Source organism: Dipteris shenzhenensis, chromosome 9 (assembly GCF_047967505.1).
Source record: "Dipteris shenzhenensis isolate YYH24624 ecotype China chromosome 9, Dip_SZ_1.0, whole genome shotgun sequence".
NCBI classification, from domain to species: Eukaryota; Viridiplantae; Streptophyta; class Polypodiopsida; order Gleicheniales; family Dipteridaceae; genus Dipteris; species Dipteris shenzhenensis.
In genome coordinates this window covers 32,566,576-32,586,352 of record NC_141604.1, presented here as the reverse complement: position 1 = coordinate 32,586,352, position 19,777 = coordinate 32,566,576, and the positions used below count along the sequence as shown (strand labels likewise).

General features: G+C 41.3%; 1 protein-coding gene across 5 annotated transcripts in view; it reads left to right on the top strand.

The window, feature by feature from the left end:
• Nucleotides 1–10,010, top strand: part of LOC147898531 (ultraviolet-B receptor UVR8-like) — a 145,109-nt gene extending 135,099 nt beyond the window's left edge. The window contains exons 9-11 of one of the 5 annotated variants that reach the window (XM_087379026.1): nt 8,837–8,869; nt 9,229–9,323; nt 9,599–10,010. In XM_087379026.1, coding sequence (XP_087235152.1) covers nt 8,837–8,869; nt 9,229–9,288 — 93 coding nt within the window. In that variant the 3' untranslated portion in view covers nt 9,289–9,323; nt 9,599–10,010. Of the gene's footprint in view, nt 1–8,783; nt 8,870–9,228; nt 9,324–9,598 lie in introns of those variants that run through there. The other 4 variants (XM_087379022.1, XM_087379023.1, XM_087379024.1 and 1 more) reach the window with 4 other exon arrangements.
• The last annotated feature ends 9,767 nt before the right edge of the window (nt 10,011–19,777 follow it).

Below are 19,777 nucleotides of genomic sequence, written 5' to 3'. Positions count from 1 at the left end.
TGTTCAACTTGTCAAGCTCAATCCTCAAGTACTCGCTAGAATCTATATTATAACTTGTTGGGCTCAGTCCTCGAGTGATGTGAGACAAAAATTGAATAGCGCCACAGTGGCTTCGAATCTTCATTTACCAGACTGGAATTGAAAGACATGCATTTGGTGAAGAGACCTCCCACGCAAGCATCTCCTTCTTGTTGAAAGATGCGCTAAGCATTCAAAGAGATTCGGAATGCTCACTCTTAGTTCAAAGTACAACACTTCAACAAAGAGAGCCAAATTTCTCATCCCCATCCCTCTGAAACTGAGAGTCTACTTTTATGGCTCCTTTGGAATGATGCACTTGTCACAAGCGCACTCACAATAGCTGGACTCCCTACAAGGTGTGCCTTTGACAAAAAGAGGGCAATTCACGTAAGGAGTCCTCATCATCTACTGCAGGTCCGCTATCGTAGCATGCGTGCACGAAGGGCGAAGCAAAAAATTTGCTTCTGCCCTACATGCGAGCATCATTCAGTTCCAACACCAGTGATGGAGAAATGCAGACATTCCTCTAGTGGCACGTTTTCTCAAGCTAATGCAAGAGATGAGGTGGATCTACTAGGTATCAATGTGTCTTTTAAATGATCCTTGCCTTTTGTCGGTATATTCAAAGCTTGCAAGCTCGATATTCTTAAGTGAAGCTGGAACTTGGGAGAATGCATCATAGATGCAATCTTTGGGAGGACAACCACCTGATCATCTTTCCCAACAGGGGCCTTCAAAGCAGCAAGTCGGGTGATGAGGGATTCCATATGATTCAAGTGAGCATTAAGAGAAGCTTCATGCTTCATATGGAGCATGAAGAATTACTGTCTAAGAAATACTTTGGAATTGATAATTTTGTTGTCAAATAAGTGCTCTAGCTTGTACCACAATTCATGTGCAGTGTCATCAAAATCCAAGTGATGAATAACGTCATCCAAAAAACCCAAACATTGATAGAAAGACTTTTTCGTTGAGAGTTAACTTCCCACGCTAGAAGTTTCTTTTCAACAAATTCAGGTTTATTGTCTTTGCCACTAACTACCTTCCACACACCTTCCTTCATAAGCATAAGCCTTAGCTTGTTGATTTGCCAAGTTTGAAAGTTTTTACAATAAAACTTTTCAATGACAATTCCCGCTTTGAAATACTCCATGTCTACTTTAAATGTTGCAACCTATGGGAGTACATGAAAACAATGTCATTGTGAATCACTTCACAACCCCCCTTGACATTGTGAGAATGTCTCTGATCCCCAAGCCATGTCGATGTCATAAGAAAAGATCTCTTGACAGGGCTTTGGTGAAGATATCCGGCACATTGTCCTCAGATGGACAATAGATGAGATCAATGAAGCCATTAGAAATAAAATCCCGTACATAATGATAATGATTTTCAATGTGTTTCATGCGAGCATGAAAGACAGGATTGTTGGCTATGGCAATGCAACTCTGGCTGTCACAGAAGATAGAGTTTGCTTTGCCATCCTGTGCATGATGCAAGTCATGCAAAAGCTTCCTTAACCACATTAACTCTAGTGGCTGAATTTGCAGCTTTGTACTCTGCTTCACTGGAGGAAAGAGAGACTCGCTCTTGCTTCTTACTGAGCCATGAGATACAGGCTGAACCCAATGAGAAGCAATAGCCAGTAGTGGACCCTCTGTCGTCAATGTCCCCTAACCAATCTGAGTTGGTGAAACCACTCAGCTTTAGATCACAATCTGAAGCATAATGCAAGCCAAGAGAGTGAGTGCAATGGACATATCTGAGAACCCTCTTTGCTGCATTCCAATGTGTGATCGTGGGACAATGCATGAACTGGCTCAAAAGCACTGTGGCATAGGCAATATCAGGCCGTGTGGAGCATAGATATATCAAACTGCCAACCAACTGCCTGTACAAAGTGCCATCAAACTTTTTAGCAATATCATGCTTACTCAGCTTGAGTCCCTTTTCCAATGGAGTAGCCATAGGCTTACAGTTCTCCATTTTAAATTTCTGCAACAGCCCCTTCGAATACTTTGTCTGTGACATAGAGATCCCATCATGGGTCTGCCAAAACTCAATGCCAAGACAATAGTGCAATAGGCCCAAATCTGTCATGTCAAAGTTGTGACATAAAGCAGACTGCACTGCTGTAATTTGCTGCAAATCACTGCCAGTGAGTATAATGTCATCCACATATAGTACAACCATGACCAATTATGATTTTTGCTGCAGAACATACAGATTTGGCTTTGTATGAGTGTTTACAAAGCCTTGGGACAGCAAAAACTGATGTGTCTTCTGATACCACGCATGAGGTGCTTGCTTCAGCCCATATAGAGCCTTCATGAGCTTGCATACCTTGTGCTCTTGTCCCTTCACCTCAAAACCTTGGGGCTGATGTACATAGACCTCCTCTTTAAGATCTCCATTGAGTAAAGCGGTCTTGACATCCATCTGGTACACTGACCAACCATAAAATGCAGCAAGAGAGATGATAGAACGAATGGTGGTCATCTTGGCCATTGGAGCAAAAGTCTCCTCATAATCTATCCCCTCCTCTTGTGCATACCCCTTGGCAACCAAACGGGCTTTGTATTTCTCAACTGTGCCATCTGAATGGTATTTCACCTTATAAATCCATATCGTGCCAACCACATTTTTCCCAATGGGTGCATCAACCAAGTCCCATGTGGCATTCTTCTCAATGGATTTAATCTCAGCTTCCATAGCTTTCTGCCATGCCGGATTATGCTGAGCATCCTTGAAGCTCTGAGGCTCATTTTCAGCTTCCATCACTGAGGTCATCAAAGCAAAATTGACCTTTTTCTGATTTTTCTGAGTGCTGGCCCTGGTTTTCCCCAAAGTAGGCTGATCCTTAGCATCTTGAATGGTCAACCTTGCCCAATGTGGAATAGATTTCTCTGCTGTACCACTCGGAGCTGCATCAACATCTTTAGTCGCCTCACGACGTTGATAATGCCTCCAAACATGAGGCTGTCTATTCTCATTAATTGGTTGCAAATCTGAAACATTTGAGGGAGAGCCATCCTCAACATGTGGCAAGCCATCTGAACTATGAGAAGTAGAAGGGGAAGCATCATGAGACTCCGTCTCATCATCCTCAAACTGGATGATGTCCAAAGAGGTGTCATCGTATGGTGGCAAGTTTGCACTAGCGGGCTGCATGCACTCATTCTCAGCAAAGAGAACATCTCTGCAGATTATTACCTTCCTGGTAATCCCCTGCTTTCAGTGCTATACCCGACGAAAATGAGTTTGACACTCTTGTCATCAAGCTTTGTTTGATGCGCATCTGGAACCAAAGCATATGCCACTGAGCCAAAAATTCTGACATGACTAACCTTTGGCTTAAAGCCATAGAAAGCCTCAAATGGAGTCACATGAACCAAAGATTTGGTAGGGCATCTATTCTGAATATAAGTGGCTGTCACAACTGCTTCTCCCCAAAAAACCTTTGTCTTCTCTTGAATTTCAGCATGCATCTCGTCATTTCCATGAGAGTACGATTCTTCCTCTCAGGGAGTGGATTCTGCTGTGATGTGTAAGGGCATGTCAAGTGATGTTTAATCCCATGCTGCTTCAAAAATCCTTGGAATGCATGTGACATGTACTCTCCCCCTCTATCTAAGTTGAGTGTTCCAATTCTAGAATTGGTTTGGTTCTCAGCCATAGCTTTGAACTCCTGAAACCAATTGAACACCTCAGATTTTTCCTTCATGAAAAAAAGCCATGTGAACCTGGAGAACTCATCTATAAAGGTCACAAAGTACCTTGCTCCTCTATGCATGGGAATAGTCATGGGGCCACATACATCACTGTGCACTATCTGCAACACTCTGGTTGCCTTGACCCAATTCTTGCCTTGTTTACTGAATGGCAACCGATACAATTTTCCAAGTGCACATCCCTCACACGCTTCATTTGCTGGTTGCTGTAATTTTGGCATTCCCTGAGTCATATTATTGTTGTACAAGTAGGACAATGCCCTGTGATGGACATTTTGGCATGCCATAAATCAGCTTGGGAAGTGTTTGCTACAGCCAATACCTTTTGCTCATAAGGCTGAGCATCAAGCTTGTATAAGCCTCTGTCATATATGCCTGTTGCTACAACCTCATACCTTTCTTTGGATCCTTGATCGTGCATTGGTTATCTTGAAATTCGACCAACATATGTTGATCATGGGCAATATTTGAAACTGAAATCAGATTTTGCCTCAAATCTGGAACATACCAAACATCTTGGATATATTTAACTTTCCCATTATCAAGCTGAATGGGGATGTGCGCAATTCCGATGATGTCTTGAGAAGCATCATTGGCACACGTAACCTGTCTGCCATGAATAGGTGTGATGCTCTCAAACCACTTCTAGCGAGGAGTCATGTGCTTAGTAGCACCACTGTCGATATACCATGTATCACTTGCAACAAGGGAAGCATCCCCTGATTGATTTTCAGCATTCAAATCCCCCCTGGCATCCATCTTCTCATTAAATGCAGCAAACACAAAATCTCTATCACCTTGGGCAAGATGAGCTTCACCATGTGCATATGAAGCACGAGTTTCAGTGGGAGCAACAAAATTACTGCTAGAGCTGTCCCTTTGCCTCTTCTTTTCATTGGCAATCCTTTTCTGACACTCTGCGATGTAATGCCCTGGCTTCTTGCAATAATTGCATTTGCCCTTTTTTTGATTTTTGCTTGAACAGCTTGCATTTCCCTCCTTGGGCTGAGTTGTATGGCTGTGTTTTGGCTCAAACTTTTTTTGTTGCCCTTTCCACCCATGGCAAGCGCTTGCTCACCTTGACGAGAGGCTTTGGCAAAATTTGAGCATCTCTCCTCTTCCTGCAACAAAAGCCCAACTAACTCATCGAACGAGAGTGGGGCTGCCTTGAGAACAATGGTCAATGAAGTGACGAATGTGCCATATGAGGGCGGTAAGCTATTGAGAGTAATAGAGACGAGCTTCTTGTCTTCTATTTCCTCATCAATACTTACGAGGTGACCACGCAGATCAGTGATCCTGGCAATATGATCAGTGATGGCATGGCCTTCCTGCATCTCGGGATCCTTGAGCTGATTTGTCAAGGCAATGGCTCTTGCCTCATTCTTAACATGATACATGTTTGCCAATCTTTCCTATGCTGCCTTTGCATCCTTGCACGACTTGATAGTCTTCATAATGTGCCTCTTCACATTTGTGGCAATCAAAAACATGGTTTGGACACTGCGGTGGTCAAACTTCTTCTGCTCCTCCGTCGATGCTATGGGACTAGCAGGAGGGACTGTAGCAGTTTGCTGTCTGCCTATAGTCTGACATGAAGAAGTTGTGCTGGATGTAGATGACGCTGCTAGCCTTACCTCATCCCCACTAACAATATCCCACAAGCCCTTACCAACCAAGATGTTCTTAAGCATGAATGACCACAAGGCATAGTTTGGTCCATCCAGCTTGTTACCCTCGGACAAATTGCCAAAACTGTTTGAAAGAGTCAACATGATGCAAAATGAGATACCCACAAGCTTCAAATGTGCTTGCAAAAAGAACTGCAAATCCCAAAAGTGCAACTGGCTGCAAATGTGCTTGCAAATCCCAAACTAATACTGGTTTCAAATGCAAAGTACGACTGGCTGCTCTGAAATGCCACTGACTGCACAATGCAATCACTACAAAAATGGCATCAACCAATCACTACACTCTGCTGCAATCTAAAGTGCAATCCCAAACTGAAAATGCACAACCCAAATCTGAAAGAGCACACCCACGAGTGCTCAAATGCATCCAACAGAGCTCAAAAGCATCCACAACTGTAAAGTAACTGCAAATGCACCCAACAATGCAGAGTATCTGCAAATGCACATGAGAGTGCAAGAGTATGGGTTGCAAAAACAGTCCCGAAACGAAATACACAGCTCAAAACACTTATTGAAAATGCACCTTGGCCCAAAACACCTGCAGAACAGTCCACTGACTGTGTGGGCAAGCTGGAGATGACAAAGGAGCTGAAGTGAGCTGTTTGGAGCTAAATGAAGCTGTCGGGAGTACTTTTGAACACAATACACATCTAGAGAAGAGCCTAGAGAAGTATGGAGACGCCTGGAGCTGTTGGAACACATTCGGGAGAGATTGGAGCTGGAAAAGGTCCAGATCTGAGAAAAATTCCCGAAAAACGGCCGAAAAACTGCTCGAATCGCCTTCTAACAAGTCGTACGGGCTTGAAATCAGGTTCTGACAAGTTGTACGGACGTGCGGCACTGTTGCGGAACTGTATGGACAGATCCGTATGGACGAAAAAAAAAAAGGAAAAAAAAATCCCGCCTGAAATGGTGCAGGACAGATTTGTTTGTGTGCGAGCAGCTCTGAAATTTCAAAAAAACGTCGAAATCGGACCTCAAAAGTTCAAAAAACAGCCGCTGAATTGTTGGAGCTACCTCAAGCAAAAGCTGGAGAGCTGAATGTGAGAACCAGGAACGCGCACATGAGCACCAATCTTGCGGGAGTCTAGAAGCAAGCGCGGGAATGGGCTCTAGAGACGGAAGCGCTCTGATACCAAATGTAGGAACAAAGTAGAGACAGGTTGTGAACACAAGTGAGCAAGAGTGCACACACACGAAAGCTCCAAGAGAAATGTTCAAATGAAACAATACAAGCACTTGGTATATATAGTACCCAAGTACTACTGGTCAACCATAGGGTTGACTTTATGCCTACAACACCATATCTTTGTAATCTCTTACAGGCATATGGCGGCATTCTTGAGGCGTGAATAGTAGCACTCTTTAAGTAGGTTGTTTCTTCAAAAAAGGGCTCCAAATGAGGTCGTTTTTAGGGCGACTAGTAGTAGAAACGTCTCCACAATAGTAAGCAACTATTTCCTTCACAAAAACGCCCCCAAAATAGCAAAAACAAGCTGTCTTTGAGCAAAAAACGGGCTGCTTTTGAGCAAAAAACTAGCTGTCTTTTCCTCTACGAAGATGAGGACTAATGCCCACAAGAATGGTGACCAAGTTGCTCCAAATCTAAGCACAAATCTGCAGCAAAATCAAGGCCGATGGTCACAGCAAAAATCCATTGCAAATCATGTAGCAGCTCCATAAATCAACTCCACGAAAATAGCTCCAAAGTCGATGTAGATTAGCAGCTCATGGAGATGCCAAGGGTGAAGGAAGAACGACTGCCTTTCAAGGGGAAAGAGGGAGAGTAGCTCCTCTTTCTTGACCTCCCTCACCTCAATCCCTTGGAAGAGCAAGGACCAAGAGGGAAAGGACTAGGAGAAGGATGGAGGAAGTAAGAAAGGGAGGAGGAAGGATGGCTCTGATACCACATGAAGGAACATGGTGGAGAGGGATAAGGAGAGAAGGAGGGTAGGCTAGGGAGAGAGAAGATAATAATCAAATGGAAACATAATGAAAGTGAAAGGAAATGGAAATGAGCAATAGACCAAAATGGAAAGACTCACATTGATAAAGCTTGATGTAGACTCCTTAATGTGTGTAGATGTGACACACAAGTACAATCTTATATAGGATAGGACACACACTAGAATACCAAAGTGTATATGGGATATCTCCCAATATGACACGTGGCACTCACACATAAGACTCTACTAGAACTCCTAGTAGAACACACTAAAACACACTCAAATTGACTTCATGTTCTAACAGGCTCAAGTACGAGGTGTTTCATGGTGCCTTGAGTGCAAATGTTCTGGTCATGGCCACTTGGAATGCCCTTGAAATGTAAGGATGCACATTAAATGTAGTTCACAGACATGGAAAGCCCAGCTTTATTTCCAAATTTGGCATCCATGCAGGAATCATGGCTTTCCAAGAGTCATCTCACAAAGCCCAAAATGAGCTTTGTCAAGACCATAAATGGATCATGTTCAACAATAAATTGAAGGAACCTATGTTTTTTGTGGCACACATTGAGGTGTCACAGTATACAATTGAATAAGGTGCTATGGCATATGGTCTGATTTCACCTATCTATCTTATCTATTCCTAGTCTTGTAAACCCCTCTCTCTCTCTCTCTCTCTTCCTCTCTCCAACAATCCTAAAAGAGCTCATGATACTATATTTACTTCTCTTGAACTTGACATGTTTGAGTTCTATATTGAAGTGAGTGCTCTTCCTCATCATTGGGTTAGAGAAGTTTGGAATCATCCTGTGACTGCTTAGAAATACACGAGAAATTTAGGACAAAAGCCTTAGACATCACCTTACAAAGCATGGAAAGATAGCCATCCTTAGTAGCCATATTGTTACACTAATAAAAAGTTTGCTTCTTTTGTTGATAATTCTTTAGGACATTGTGTCATTGTTGATACTTCATTCCTTCTACTCCTTTTCTAAGGGAACTTTGTCATTCTTCTTCCAAGGATTTGTTTCTACTAAATGCCATAGGGAAAGGAGTCTCAACGTTTTCTATTCAATTAGAAGAATTGTCAGCAGTCCAAGGTCTGTTATCACATTAGAAATATAAAATTCGAATCTAATTGCTTCAAGAAGCTCCCTTGGTCCATGCTTTTGATAGTGGCAGCTATCTCCCTTCAGGAGCCAAGACATCCCTATGTATTTTGTAACAAAGTGTGTAATTTTTAATGCAGACAAATGTTTAGCTCATTCTATCGTTGCCTACGAAAGTTTTATTTGCAATATTTTCTATGAGAACTTAATTTTGCAGCTAAGACACATTCTATCTGAAACAATTTGAAGGGGTAATATATGGTTTTTCTATTGCTTCAAAACCAGGGCTCTACCGAAGATGATAGTGTCATTGAGTGCAGATGGTGATGCATGTGCAGGAATTGAAAGTTCTCAATCAACAAAAAATGCAGGTTTGACTCGAATGAATGGTCTCAAAGTAGTACTATGTGGAAAAGACCCTTTCAGAAAATGCATATTCCATCTCTAGATTTGGGTGCAAAAGAAAGTGTTTGCTGAAGACTCATGTCTTGCAAAAGGTTCAGTGTTTTCTGTCTTTCTTGAAATGATTTCCATCGGAAAAAATAAGTGTCCCCAATTGCTTATTGCACGGCATGAAGATTCATCCTTGTAGAAACAAACTTCTAGCTGGTTTTCTGTTGAATGAGTGAGAAATTCTATTCACTCACATGGTGGTGCTGCTTGGAACTTTCTCTCTGAATGTGACGACCTAAAATGTGACACTCTGATGAAAGCTCTTAAATTTCTGCAGCTTTTGCAAACTGGATCCCACCCTCCGAAAGATATGCTGTTGTGCCAGATGAAACTGTAAAAATGCTTGCCAACCATCTTCACCAGACAGCCAGTGTATGGTTTACTGTTTGCTGCTTGTTCAAAATCTTTACGTAAAGTGCTAAATGCACCCCGTTGTCTTTATCGGTGTGCGAACTTTGTGAAGTAGATATTTTGGATGAGGTATTATCTTCTGACCAACAGAAATTCATCACATATCAATGTCTGGAGATTTGTACATGAATGCCAAGTTATCTGCATCTCATGATACATCACCTGAATCTTTGGGTTCTGCACAACTAAAGGTTTTTGTATCTAAATTTTCTTGATATTTCTATGGTTGTATGCAGGTGAGCATCCAGGAAGCACAGCCTTTGAAAGGTTTGGGAGAATATGGAAGTGTTCCTGACACAGAATTTAAGCGCATTCGAACTGGATAGATTGCTACCTTTCTTTGAAGGACATTTATCTAATTGCACAGAGGCTTGATATTTGAGGGTATTTTTGGCATATGATTAACCTTCATCATTGCTTTTGTAAACTTCTGGGAGAAGAATTCGGTTTCATGGTAGAAAGCGTTTGATTTGGAACAAATGCAGAAACTGTGTACAGTCCTGTGATTCACTAAATTTACAATCCTGTACCACCTGGTATCAAATTCAACGCTATTACCAGTTTAACAATTTGGAGAACATGTCACTGGAATGTTTTAACTCGAGTGTTGCATAACTATACAAAACTAAAAAACATTGGTTGTAGAAAGAGGATCTTGGATTAATGGTTTTTTTGAGTGAAATGTCTTACTTGATGAACCTGTTAGAGTTAGCTCAAATGTCCACCTCTCATGTAACCCACCAATATTCTGTGTACCCAATGTTGTAAGGCCCCCATATGAGGAGAAGCCATGATGGGTATCGGATATTGGGAGGGATCCCTAGTTTAGACACTGGAAGGGGTCTTAGAGTAGACCAGATGGTTATGAGACGGCTTAGGAGCCAAGAGTAGATACCCGTCTGCAAAAAGGGGGGGTTCGGGGGGGCGATAGCCCCCCCGATAGCAGGGGGTCCGGGGGGCGCAGGCCCCCGGTGGGGGTCTGGGGGCAAAGCCCCCAGCGGCAGGGTCCGGGGGCTGCCGGTAGCCCCAGGCCCGACGGTATGACCTATGCGCGATCCTTCATCTGCCCGCCGGCATGTTTTCTGAAGGGTCGGTGGTCTTCCAGGCCGACTGTCTATTAGGCCGACTGCCTATTACAGGGCCGACCGTCAACCACTTACACTATATAAGTGGCCACCCCCTATCATCAGATCACCAGTTCTTCACGCTCATAGTCCTCCGTCCAGCATCTGTCTAGATCACCATCGAAGCTCTGTCTGTAGAGCGCACGGGTGGACAGCCAACCATCAGTTGTATCAGCAGTTTGGTATATCAGAACTTTTGTATTCTCTCCAGCTTTCCATCGTGTACTTGCGTTTTGTTGTTATCTTCCGCTGCGTACTATTTTCTTACAGAACCTGCAGATGGTTTGGTCTGTTTGAAACTGTAAATTATATTTGATGCTTTAGGTATTCTTCTTGAAGACAATTTATGAAATTCAACATGATATTGAATCATTAGACATGGCATTGGTTTACTACTTCTCCTAGCTCTGAACCCATAAGTTGATTTGTAGTGTTCGCACAAATCTTTTACTACCAACATTTTTCTGAAACTATAAATTTTTAATAACCACACCAATATGACTAGGTTAGTTCATTTGAGTATATACAGTGATCAGAGTTTGGATTTCATGCCCTGAAAAGTGAATCTAAACAGTACTTTGCTGGACATTACTTTGTACAAGTGGATTCAGATGTATGCAATGGACTTGCATTGCACGCATTACAGAGTATTCCTTCCACCCTGAGACAAGGAAAGGATTTCTTTTTGCTTTTTAAAACAGTCAAAAGTGTTGCCTTACATACTGGTTCAAAGACAGACAAAATGAAAATCGGAAAGGATTGGATTAAATGATTAGGGAAAGGTTTCCCTAGTGTATTTTATGTTAGAGGAAATATTTTCCTGGCATTGGGTCTGCCTGTGGCTGTTTTGGCTTTGTCACACATTGCACATCCTACATTCCTCAACCATGCTTCAGATCCTCTTTGCCTCACTCCTAGAACCCTTCAGAATTCAGCACCCCTTCTTTAATCGTTCATGGGATTTTTTTTGGCGTGGCATTTTCCACTTTCTGTGTTTTGGAGTTTGCAGTTCTGAAACATTTAGAGCTCCATCTGCATGAGAGAGACAGATCGACATTGCGAACTAGGGTACACTAGAGGGAACCACATAGGCAGCTCAATCATCTCCAGTGATGAGGAAATAGGTCGTTCTTATGCAGATCCTTCTTTTTGTTGTCATTATATTCTTCTTCTTTAGTTTCCTTCCAAAAAGGTATGGAAATATACACACGGCTTGTTCTGCAAGAAACTCAGATTTGGTCATTCTTGTGCTCTATATGGATGACATTATACTCACTGGCATTAATTTGCAGAAAATTGCAGCAGTGAAGTCCGCCGTCTTAAGTCACACATTTGACATGACAGATCTGGGGTTGCTTCACTATTGTCTTGGCATTGAATTTTGGCAGACCCTATATCTATGTCACGGGCAAAGAGTAATGTCACGGGCAAAGTACTCTAAGGGCCTCTTGCAGAAACTTAAAATGGAGAAATGTAAACTTGTGGCCACTCATTGGAAAAGGGAATCAAGCTGAGTAAGCATGATGAGGCTGAAAAGTTTGATGGCACACTCTATAGGCAGTTGGTGGGTAGTCTTATCTACTTATGTTCCACTAGACCAAACATTGCCTATGCCATAGGGTTACTCAGTTAGTTTATGTATTGTCCCACAGTCACGCATTGGAACGCAGCAAAAAGGGTTCTCAGATATGTACATGGTACACTCTCTTATGGACTGCATTATGATCCAGATGGCGATGTATTCCTGAGTGGTTTTTCAGACTTAGATTTGTCAGGGGACCTTGATGACCGCAAGTCCACTTCAGGTTATTGCTTCTCATTGGGATCCGCGTGCATATGATGGCTCAGTAAGAAGCAAAGCTGCATCTCTCTCTCCCCTCCAGTGAAGCTGAATATAAAGAGGCAAACACAACCACTATGGAATGTATGTGATTAAGGAAGCTATTGCATGATTTACATCATGCTCAGGATGGTGAGGCATCTCCAATCTTTTGTGACAACCAGAGTTGCATTGCCATTGGTAACAATCCTGTCTTTGATGCTCGCATGAAACACATTGAAAATCACTATCATTATGTGCAGGATTGTATTCAGGATGGCTTCATTGATCTTACATATTGTTCCATTGAGGACAATGTGGCAGATATCTTCATGAAAAGCCTATCAGCGCCTCTCTTCACACTTCATCGATATGGATTAGGGATCAGAGACATTTAAACAATGTCAAGGCAGATTGTAAAATGATATTGTCTTTCTTTTGTACTCCCATAGATTGCTATATCCACATTTGGATGAATTTATGCAACCATGGTACTTTAGGTACATCAGGTACTTCTGAGATCATTCCAGAGTACTTGAGACATATTATTGAGGGGTGATTTGTGGAGATATACAATGAGATGGTGGTGTAGGATAGACTAGGACTTAGTCTTATTTTGTGTGTTAGTACTTGGACTATATATACCAAGTACTTGTACTTCATTTGGTTGAACATTTTTAGTTGGAGTTCACTTGTGTTCACTTCTTGCTCTCTTGTGTTCACAATCCATCTCCATTTTGTTACTACAAGGTGCTTTGCATGCTTAGAGAGAGCAACCCTATCTGCCACTAGCCCACCACTAGGGACAAAATTCGTCTAAGGCCTTAGGCAACATGACAAGAGATCATGGATGGAACGTGCTGAAGTACATGAAATACAAGGATTGGGAGAAAAGTTGATTCATAGCTCATGACTCACAAAGAAATAGGGTGAACAAAGCTCCCATATGAGAGAGCTTCATAGCAACACGAAAGTTCAAGTGAGATCGTAGCTTTGCCTTCTCTCCTTGTGTCTCCTCCATTCTCTAATTGGAGTCTCTCTCTCATTCCAGCATCAAGCTCCATTCCCTCATTAATTCACAATAGACATCATCCTCTCATCCACTGGTTTGCTTTCCCTTTACCTCTACACCATAGGATACTAATCGGGGATGACTATTTTCCGAGCGAAATCTTTCGAGCAACCAAGCGAAGGGGGAAAAAAAGCTTCCAACTATGTAAATATGGCAAGAATGGATCGGAAGAAAACATAGTTTCACTTATAAATATGCAATATTATAGCAATGCCTATTTTATACACAAATATTTACATGAATCTTTGGGAATGGTGAGTAACATAATGGGATGGCTTTTGAAGAAACCCACATGTAGAGTAGACTTCTCTATGAAAAATCTCTTATGATCCTTCTTACAACTTTTACTTAATAGGGGGTGACATTGAAAACCATCTCTCAACCTATATTCATGAAAGGGTTTCTCCAAAGAAACCTCATTGAAGCAAGCCATCAAGGTAGTTTTGCCAGCGAAACCCGTTTGAAGTAGGTCTTCCAAGCTAGCGAAACTACCTTGGACAACACTTTTAAAAGTGACATAACTTTCACATCCAATGTCCAAATATAGTCATTCAACCACTTAAATCGGAAAATCCCATTTGAGCACATCTATGGGGTTATATTTTAGAAAATCTATAGTATTAAATATTATATGTATTTTATGAGAGTGATATATAAGTTCAAGTTAATACCTATTTATAGTAATTTAAACTTATTTAGAAACATATCTATAAATATCTTGTTATTTATGCTATAAAAGCACTAGAAAGCTCTTGTCATATTGATATAAATGTGTTGAATAAGTAATTATATGTATATATTATTACATCGAGAATGATTATGAGGGATGTTTCTTAAAGGAATTATTTTTCAACACTTTTGTAAGGTGATAATAGGGGTACAAATGGATGTCTATGAATAAGAATATTTATGTTATGTAAAAATGAATGAGTGACTAGTCTGTATATTTTTATGATAAAGGAATCTAGTTCTAGTAAAAATAAAAGTGTAAAAACGATGTTTCCTAAAGAAATAAAAAATTTAAATTCTCTTGAAAAACACTCTCAGATAAATTTGCTTATAAAATTGACGCATCTGATACTAATCCAGAGCCAGAGCCATTGAGTAGCTAAGTAGCTGGCTGCTAGAAGGCTCAACAATCAACTCTTCTCCAACTCCCAACTCCTGTGTTTTTGGACTCTTCTGGCCTTGCATTCATGCACACTTCTCCTCTCCATTGCTCTTTCACTCCAAATGAGACTCCAAACTTGCATTCACCTTGCTAACATACATCACAAGGGCCTTGTGATTTCTTTTTGTTCTAACATAATTGCAATCAGTTTCTTTTTGCCTCTACAACTTCTCACCTTCCCCTTGGTCTATTACGTTTATTGCTGAGCCTAACCTGATCCTCTTGGTTCACCAAGCGGATCTTGTATTATAGAAAAAATAAATGAGGGTTCCTCAATCTCTTTCCTCCCATCCACGAATTCCATCTTTCCTCAATCTCTTTCCTCCCATCCACGAATTCCACCTTCTTCCTTCCTTGTTGCCTTGTCAAGGCTCCTCTTTTTTGGCAACCTCCTTTAGAACCTTGTGGATTTCTCTCCTTAATCTGATGCTTGCCACTTGGGCTCCATATTGGTGCCATAAGTCCTTTAAGGACCTACTAATTCCATGCATCCTTGAGTCTTCCCAATTCACCCCCAAGCTTGTTGCCTAGGCCTAGGATTGCCCCAATAACCTATCACAATACCAATAAGTGGCATGTCCATTAATGTCCCATATATGCAAACATTGTCCATCCCTGATGGTTTTTCGCCTTTCCATAACCAAGCTATAAGCTTCTGCAATTATAGTTGGCATAACATCTTGGTACAATCCTCTCAATGCCGAGCAACTCCTTGTCCATGAAGCTCAGCACAGGTGTAGCCCTTTTCTTGACAATCTTCAACGAGCAAGTTCCTATTTCATGTCCAATACCCATACATTGACTTTAGATGCATATTGAATTTGAAGGCTTGATCACCATTGTAAAATACAATAATAGCAAAGTAGATATTATACTTTGATAGGTTGATAAATCTTAGATCCCTCCCTTGCTCTTAGATATCTCTTGCTCTAAAACCTTCTTCTTTACCCATCCCCCTAAGGAAAACCCCCATGCGCTCCAACCTCGTCTCCTCCTTTTTTGTATATTCCTTCTCTACTTGCAACTGCTTTAGATAGGTAGTCTGAATTCTTCACTTGCTCCCCATCCCTTCCTTGTCTATGACTTAGCCTGCTAGATCGTTTGAGCTTTTTCCCCCTCCCTCTCCTACTTTTTCTCTCCCTTCACAATCATGGCCGCTGTGACGCCAACAATTAATTTTTTTAATTTGGAATTAGTATTGCTTTTCTCTATGGTTGATAAGAGTGTGAGTATCAAGTGATTGTTTTTGGCTACTCTTGACATGTGTCCCATCAAAAGATGCTCAAGACTCTTAAAATATTGAGAAATTCAAGAGTCTCCCTGTATGGAGCCCATAGGGACCCTCTCTTTTCCAAATGTCCACACCCTCCTTATTCCACATAGGAATTCTAGAAGGATTCCTCTTGACTCCACACTCTTCCACACTCCCCCACATGCCGTCTTCCACACGCTTTTGGCATGTGATCTCTCTTACATTATTGGAGCACATGGAAATGAGACCACTCTTCCTATTTTCTAAAATCCCCATAATATCCCATATACAAATAACTCTCACCCCATACCAAGGTATTTATCATTCACACACATGGTATTTATAATGATCCGTTCTACTCATCCTCTCAATCCCATACAATATCTTAGAGCATAGAAATAATTATGCACTCCTCCTCCACCTCCCCCTTCCTGCCTGCTTCTCCACACCTTCTCCTTCTCTATACTCCTTTACTCATGGCACCATTCAAGGACGTCTCCAACAAGTACTAGATTTACTTAGAGTTGGAGGCTGAATATGCAAGCACACATAGTCTAGGATTGAGGGGAGCTGTGGTGACATATAGACTTATGTGATTAATGGGGAAAGGAATCTACAGGCATCAATTGTAAATGGGTGAAGGAGGGTGACAAAATCTCTATAAAAGGAGCCCTCCTCTCCCTTGTTCGACATCTCTTCCACCATTGAGCCTCATGCTATTGTAGCTCTAGTTCCCTCAAGCCTCTTCTACGAGCCTTCTCTCTCCCTCTTGTAGATATCCTTTTATGTAGACTCTTGAGTCCATATCTCTTTCTATGAGTAGCCTTGGAGCTCCTGCTCCCTCTTGTATGTATGAAACCTCTTCTTCTCCCTTGTGTTTGTAGTATTTTGAGTTGCATTTGAGTGGAGTCTCACTATATTGGGGTAATGAAGGTCACTTCAGGTCCTCTCTCTTGAGTGTCTCTCCCCTTTTTCCATTGCTCTCTCTTCCAAAGTCTTCAAAAGTGCTGTCTATTTGGACGCTCATTGCGCATACATGGTTCATCCATTTTTTGAGCCACGAAGGGAGATATTCCTTCCCTCCTAGGCAAAATCTATGGACCTTGGATTGTTGATGAAGTCTCAGGGAGTATTCTCCCAGGTCGGCATCAGTAGAAGGAGTAGGTGTTTTTCATGACAGTTTGTCCCCCTGTTAGTATTTAGCTCATAACTTTCTACTCAATGCTCCAAGTTTGACACAAACTATATCAACACAAAGCTATCTTTAAGGCGCATCACTCTATGTTTTCAATTTCTACATCAAATGTAAAATCCAAAAGTTATGATTCTCTGTGTGTGACTGTTTATTTTTCAGACAGCTTTTATCCCCTTCTAGTAAAATGTCCAGATCTTTTCAACCGCTTCTCTATTTCTTACGAAACTTATATCACAAAGAAGATCATTTCAAGGCACATCCCTATATGTGATTGAATATTTCATATCATTTCTCCGTTGGAAGTTATAGTCCTCTGTGTCTGATGATAGTTTGTAGTGTTTTGAGCTACTCTTAGAGGCATTAATGAAGGAGGTGCGATGTTTCCCTGAAACCTACCCATCTGACCCAATCAGCCCCTTTAAACCCCTCGATACATATTAGTTCACGTCATATTGAGCCACAAGATCTTCTTTCAACAATGTATCACTCTTCTCTTTGGTGCAAACTAGCTTGGTGAGATTATGGCCTCCGCTGATCCTTTCCTTCTCCCTATGCTAGACTATAATATCACTTGGGATGTTACCATCTTCATTCTATTCTAAAGAAAGAATGTGTGGGGTGGTCTCTTGGTATAAAAGTTTCTTTTTTTAAATCTCTCCTTTTCTAGTGATGAAGATCTCTGTCACTAAGTTTGGAAGCAATAGGAAGCTAAGAGGTACGTGAAGTTTTATTACCCCCAACTTCATGTCTCATCTTTTAGTGGAGATGTGGGAATGTTTGTTATTGGATTTATCCCACCTTACTAAACGGTCTCGGGTGTAATGGATTGCATGTTATGCCTAGTATAGGCATGTGTTTTTTGATGTGATAAAGAGGATGCTTGGAAGAACTCCGTTAGAAGAGATTGTAGCCCGTTTAATAGAACTAGAAGATTGTGAAGGTGATGCTTAAGCTATTTGCATGGTCATCATGATCATATCCTTTATGTTTGCACTCTTGAATATGTTGGTGAATTGATAGCGCCATCAAGCACAATGATAGATTGGGATTTGATTTATGCATTGGCAGCCTGGTGTGAAGAAGAGTTAAGTCTTGGGTGATTTTTGACCATAACAGTGGAGTGGTGATTCTCAATGCTTTTAACTTTTTTTGCTATGAAAATGATAAAAAGTACAATATCTTGAAGCTATTATGTGCACTTTCAATTGTGAGAAGGGTGATTCTTGAATGCATTTATACACAATGTTTTCACTGTGGCGGTTGGTCTCTTATTTTTGAAGATTTGGTTGAGGATCATATTGTGTAGGCTTTTGAACAAGTGGCTATGCATCATAAGTTGGGCTTGGTATACCAAGGCTTTGTGGGAGCTTGTTTGGATCTTGCTTGGGATATTGTTTCGATCTTGGTGCTTCCTTTTTGTGTTTCATCATGGTGAAGATTCAAGTGTTTCGAGGGACAAGGGGAAGATCTAGAGTCTTATCTTCAGGATTTTGTTCGAGGATGCCCGCTTTTTGGATATTCTATGAAGGATTGGGTGGAGATTTTGCCTGATTTTCTTGAAGGTGTAGCCTTGAGTTGGCATGAGGCTTTGCCGGACTCTACCAAGGAGAATTGGGACCGAGTTGTGGCTACAATGAATCTGAGATTTGGGGAAGTGGAGTCACCAAATGCTTTGATGCTACAGTTGGACTAGTTTTATCAAGGAGAGGGTGAGATGGTCTCTGCATTGGCAATCCGATATGAAGCTTTATTAACAAAGTATGAAAGGGCAGCTTTGCGAGCTGTGGCATCTACATCATCGACCCCTCAAAGTCTCTCAGGGATGGAGCACTTAAAGATGAGCAAATGTGTGATGGATTTGGAGCCTCATTTTTGCTCAAAAGTAATGAGTAAAGATCCAACAACATAAGTGGATGCACTCCGCATTGCAATCAAGAAAGAAGCTTCTATAAAGATCAAATCCTCTTTTGTGTCTTCACCAGCTTCATCTTCTAAGGTGGAGATAATGAAAACTCCTCAAGTACCAAAGTCCTCTGAGTTAGATCATAATATCTGCCAATTAATGGCAGAGTTTGCTGATTTGAAATTGCATTTGGTTAATGTACGACAACCTAGAGCACCCAAGAGAGAGGATAGGCTTTGAGATAAGAGTGGAGTCACTTGCTATGAATGTAATGTCAATATCGCCCTGAGTGTCCTAAATTGAGAAAGAAAGAAGAAAAAAAAGTATCCTTGACAGAAGCTTCTTCAAGGGATGAGGAAAGAGAGGTGATGATGGCTAAATGAAGGCGTGGTAAAGCAAAAGAAGAAGAAGAAAGCAAGGAAGAAGTAGATGAGGGACATCAAGAAGAAGAATGCCGTAATAAGAAAAGAAGGCATCTAAAAGAAGAATTAGCCAGTCAAACTTTCCTTTAGGACAAGGCATTGGAAGCTATGACTTGTTGTTCAACCTTAAAGAAAAGAACGTCATATCATCTTTGTTCAGTTGCTTGCTTTGTCTCCAAAACTATAGAAAGATTAGGGAAAGCTAGAAAGCACAAGGGTGTCAAAGAAGAAAAAGAAGAAAGGTACCAACCCTGTTGTCCAAAAGGTAGATATAGATGTTGGTGATGGTGTGGGTGTGCCTGTGGTTGATGTTGTCATTGATGGTCAAGTGATTTCTAATATTTACATTGATGGAGGTGCATCGATTAATGTCATGAGTGATACTGAAAATCAATCAGGGGATGCTTCCCTTATTGCAAGTGATACATGGTATATCGACAGTGGTGCTACTAAGTAC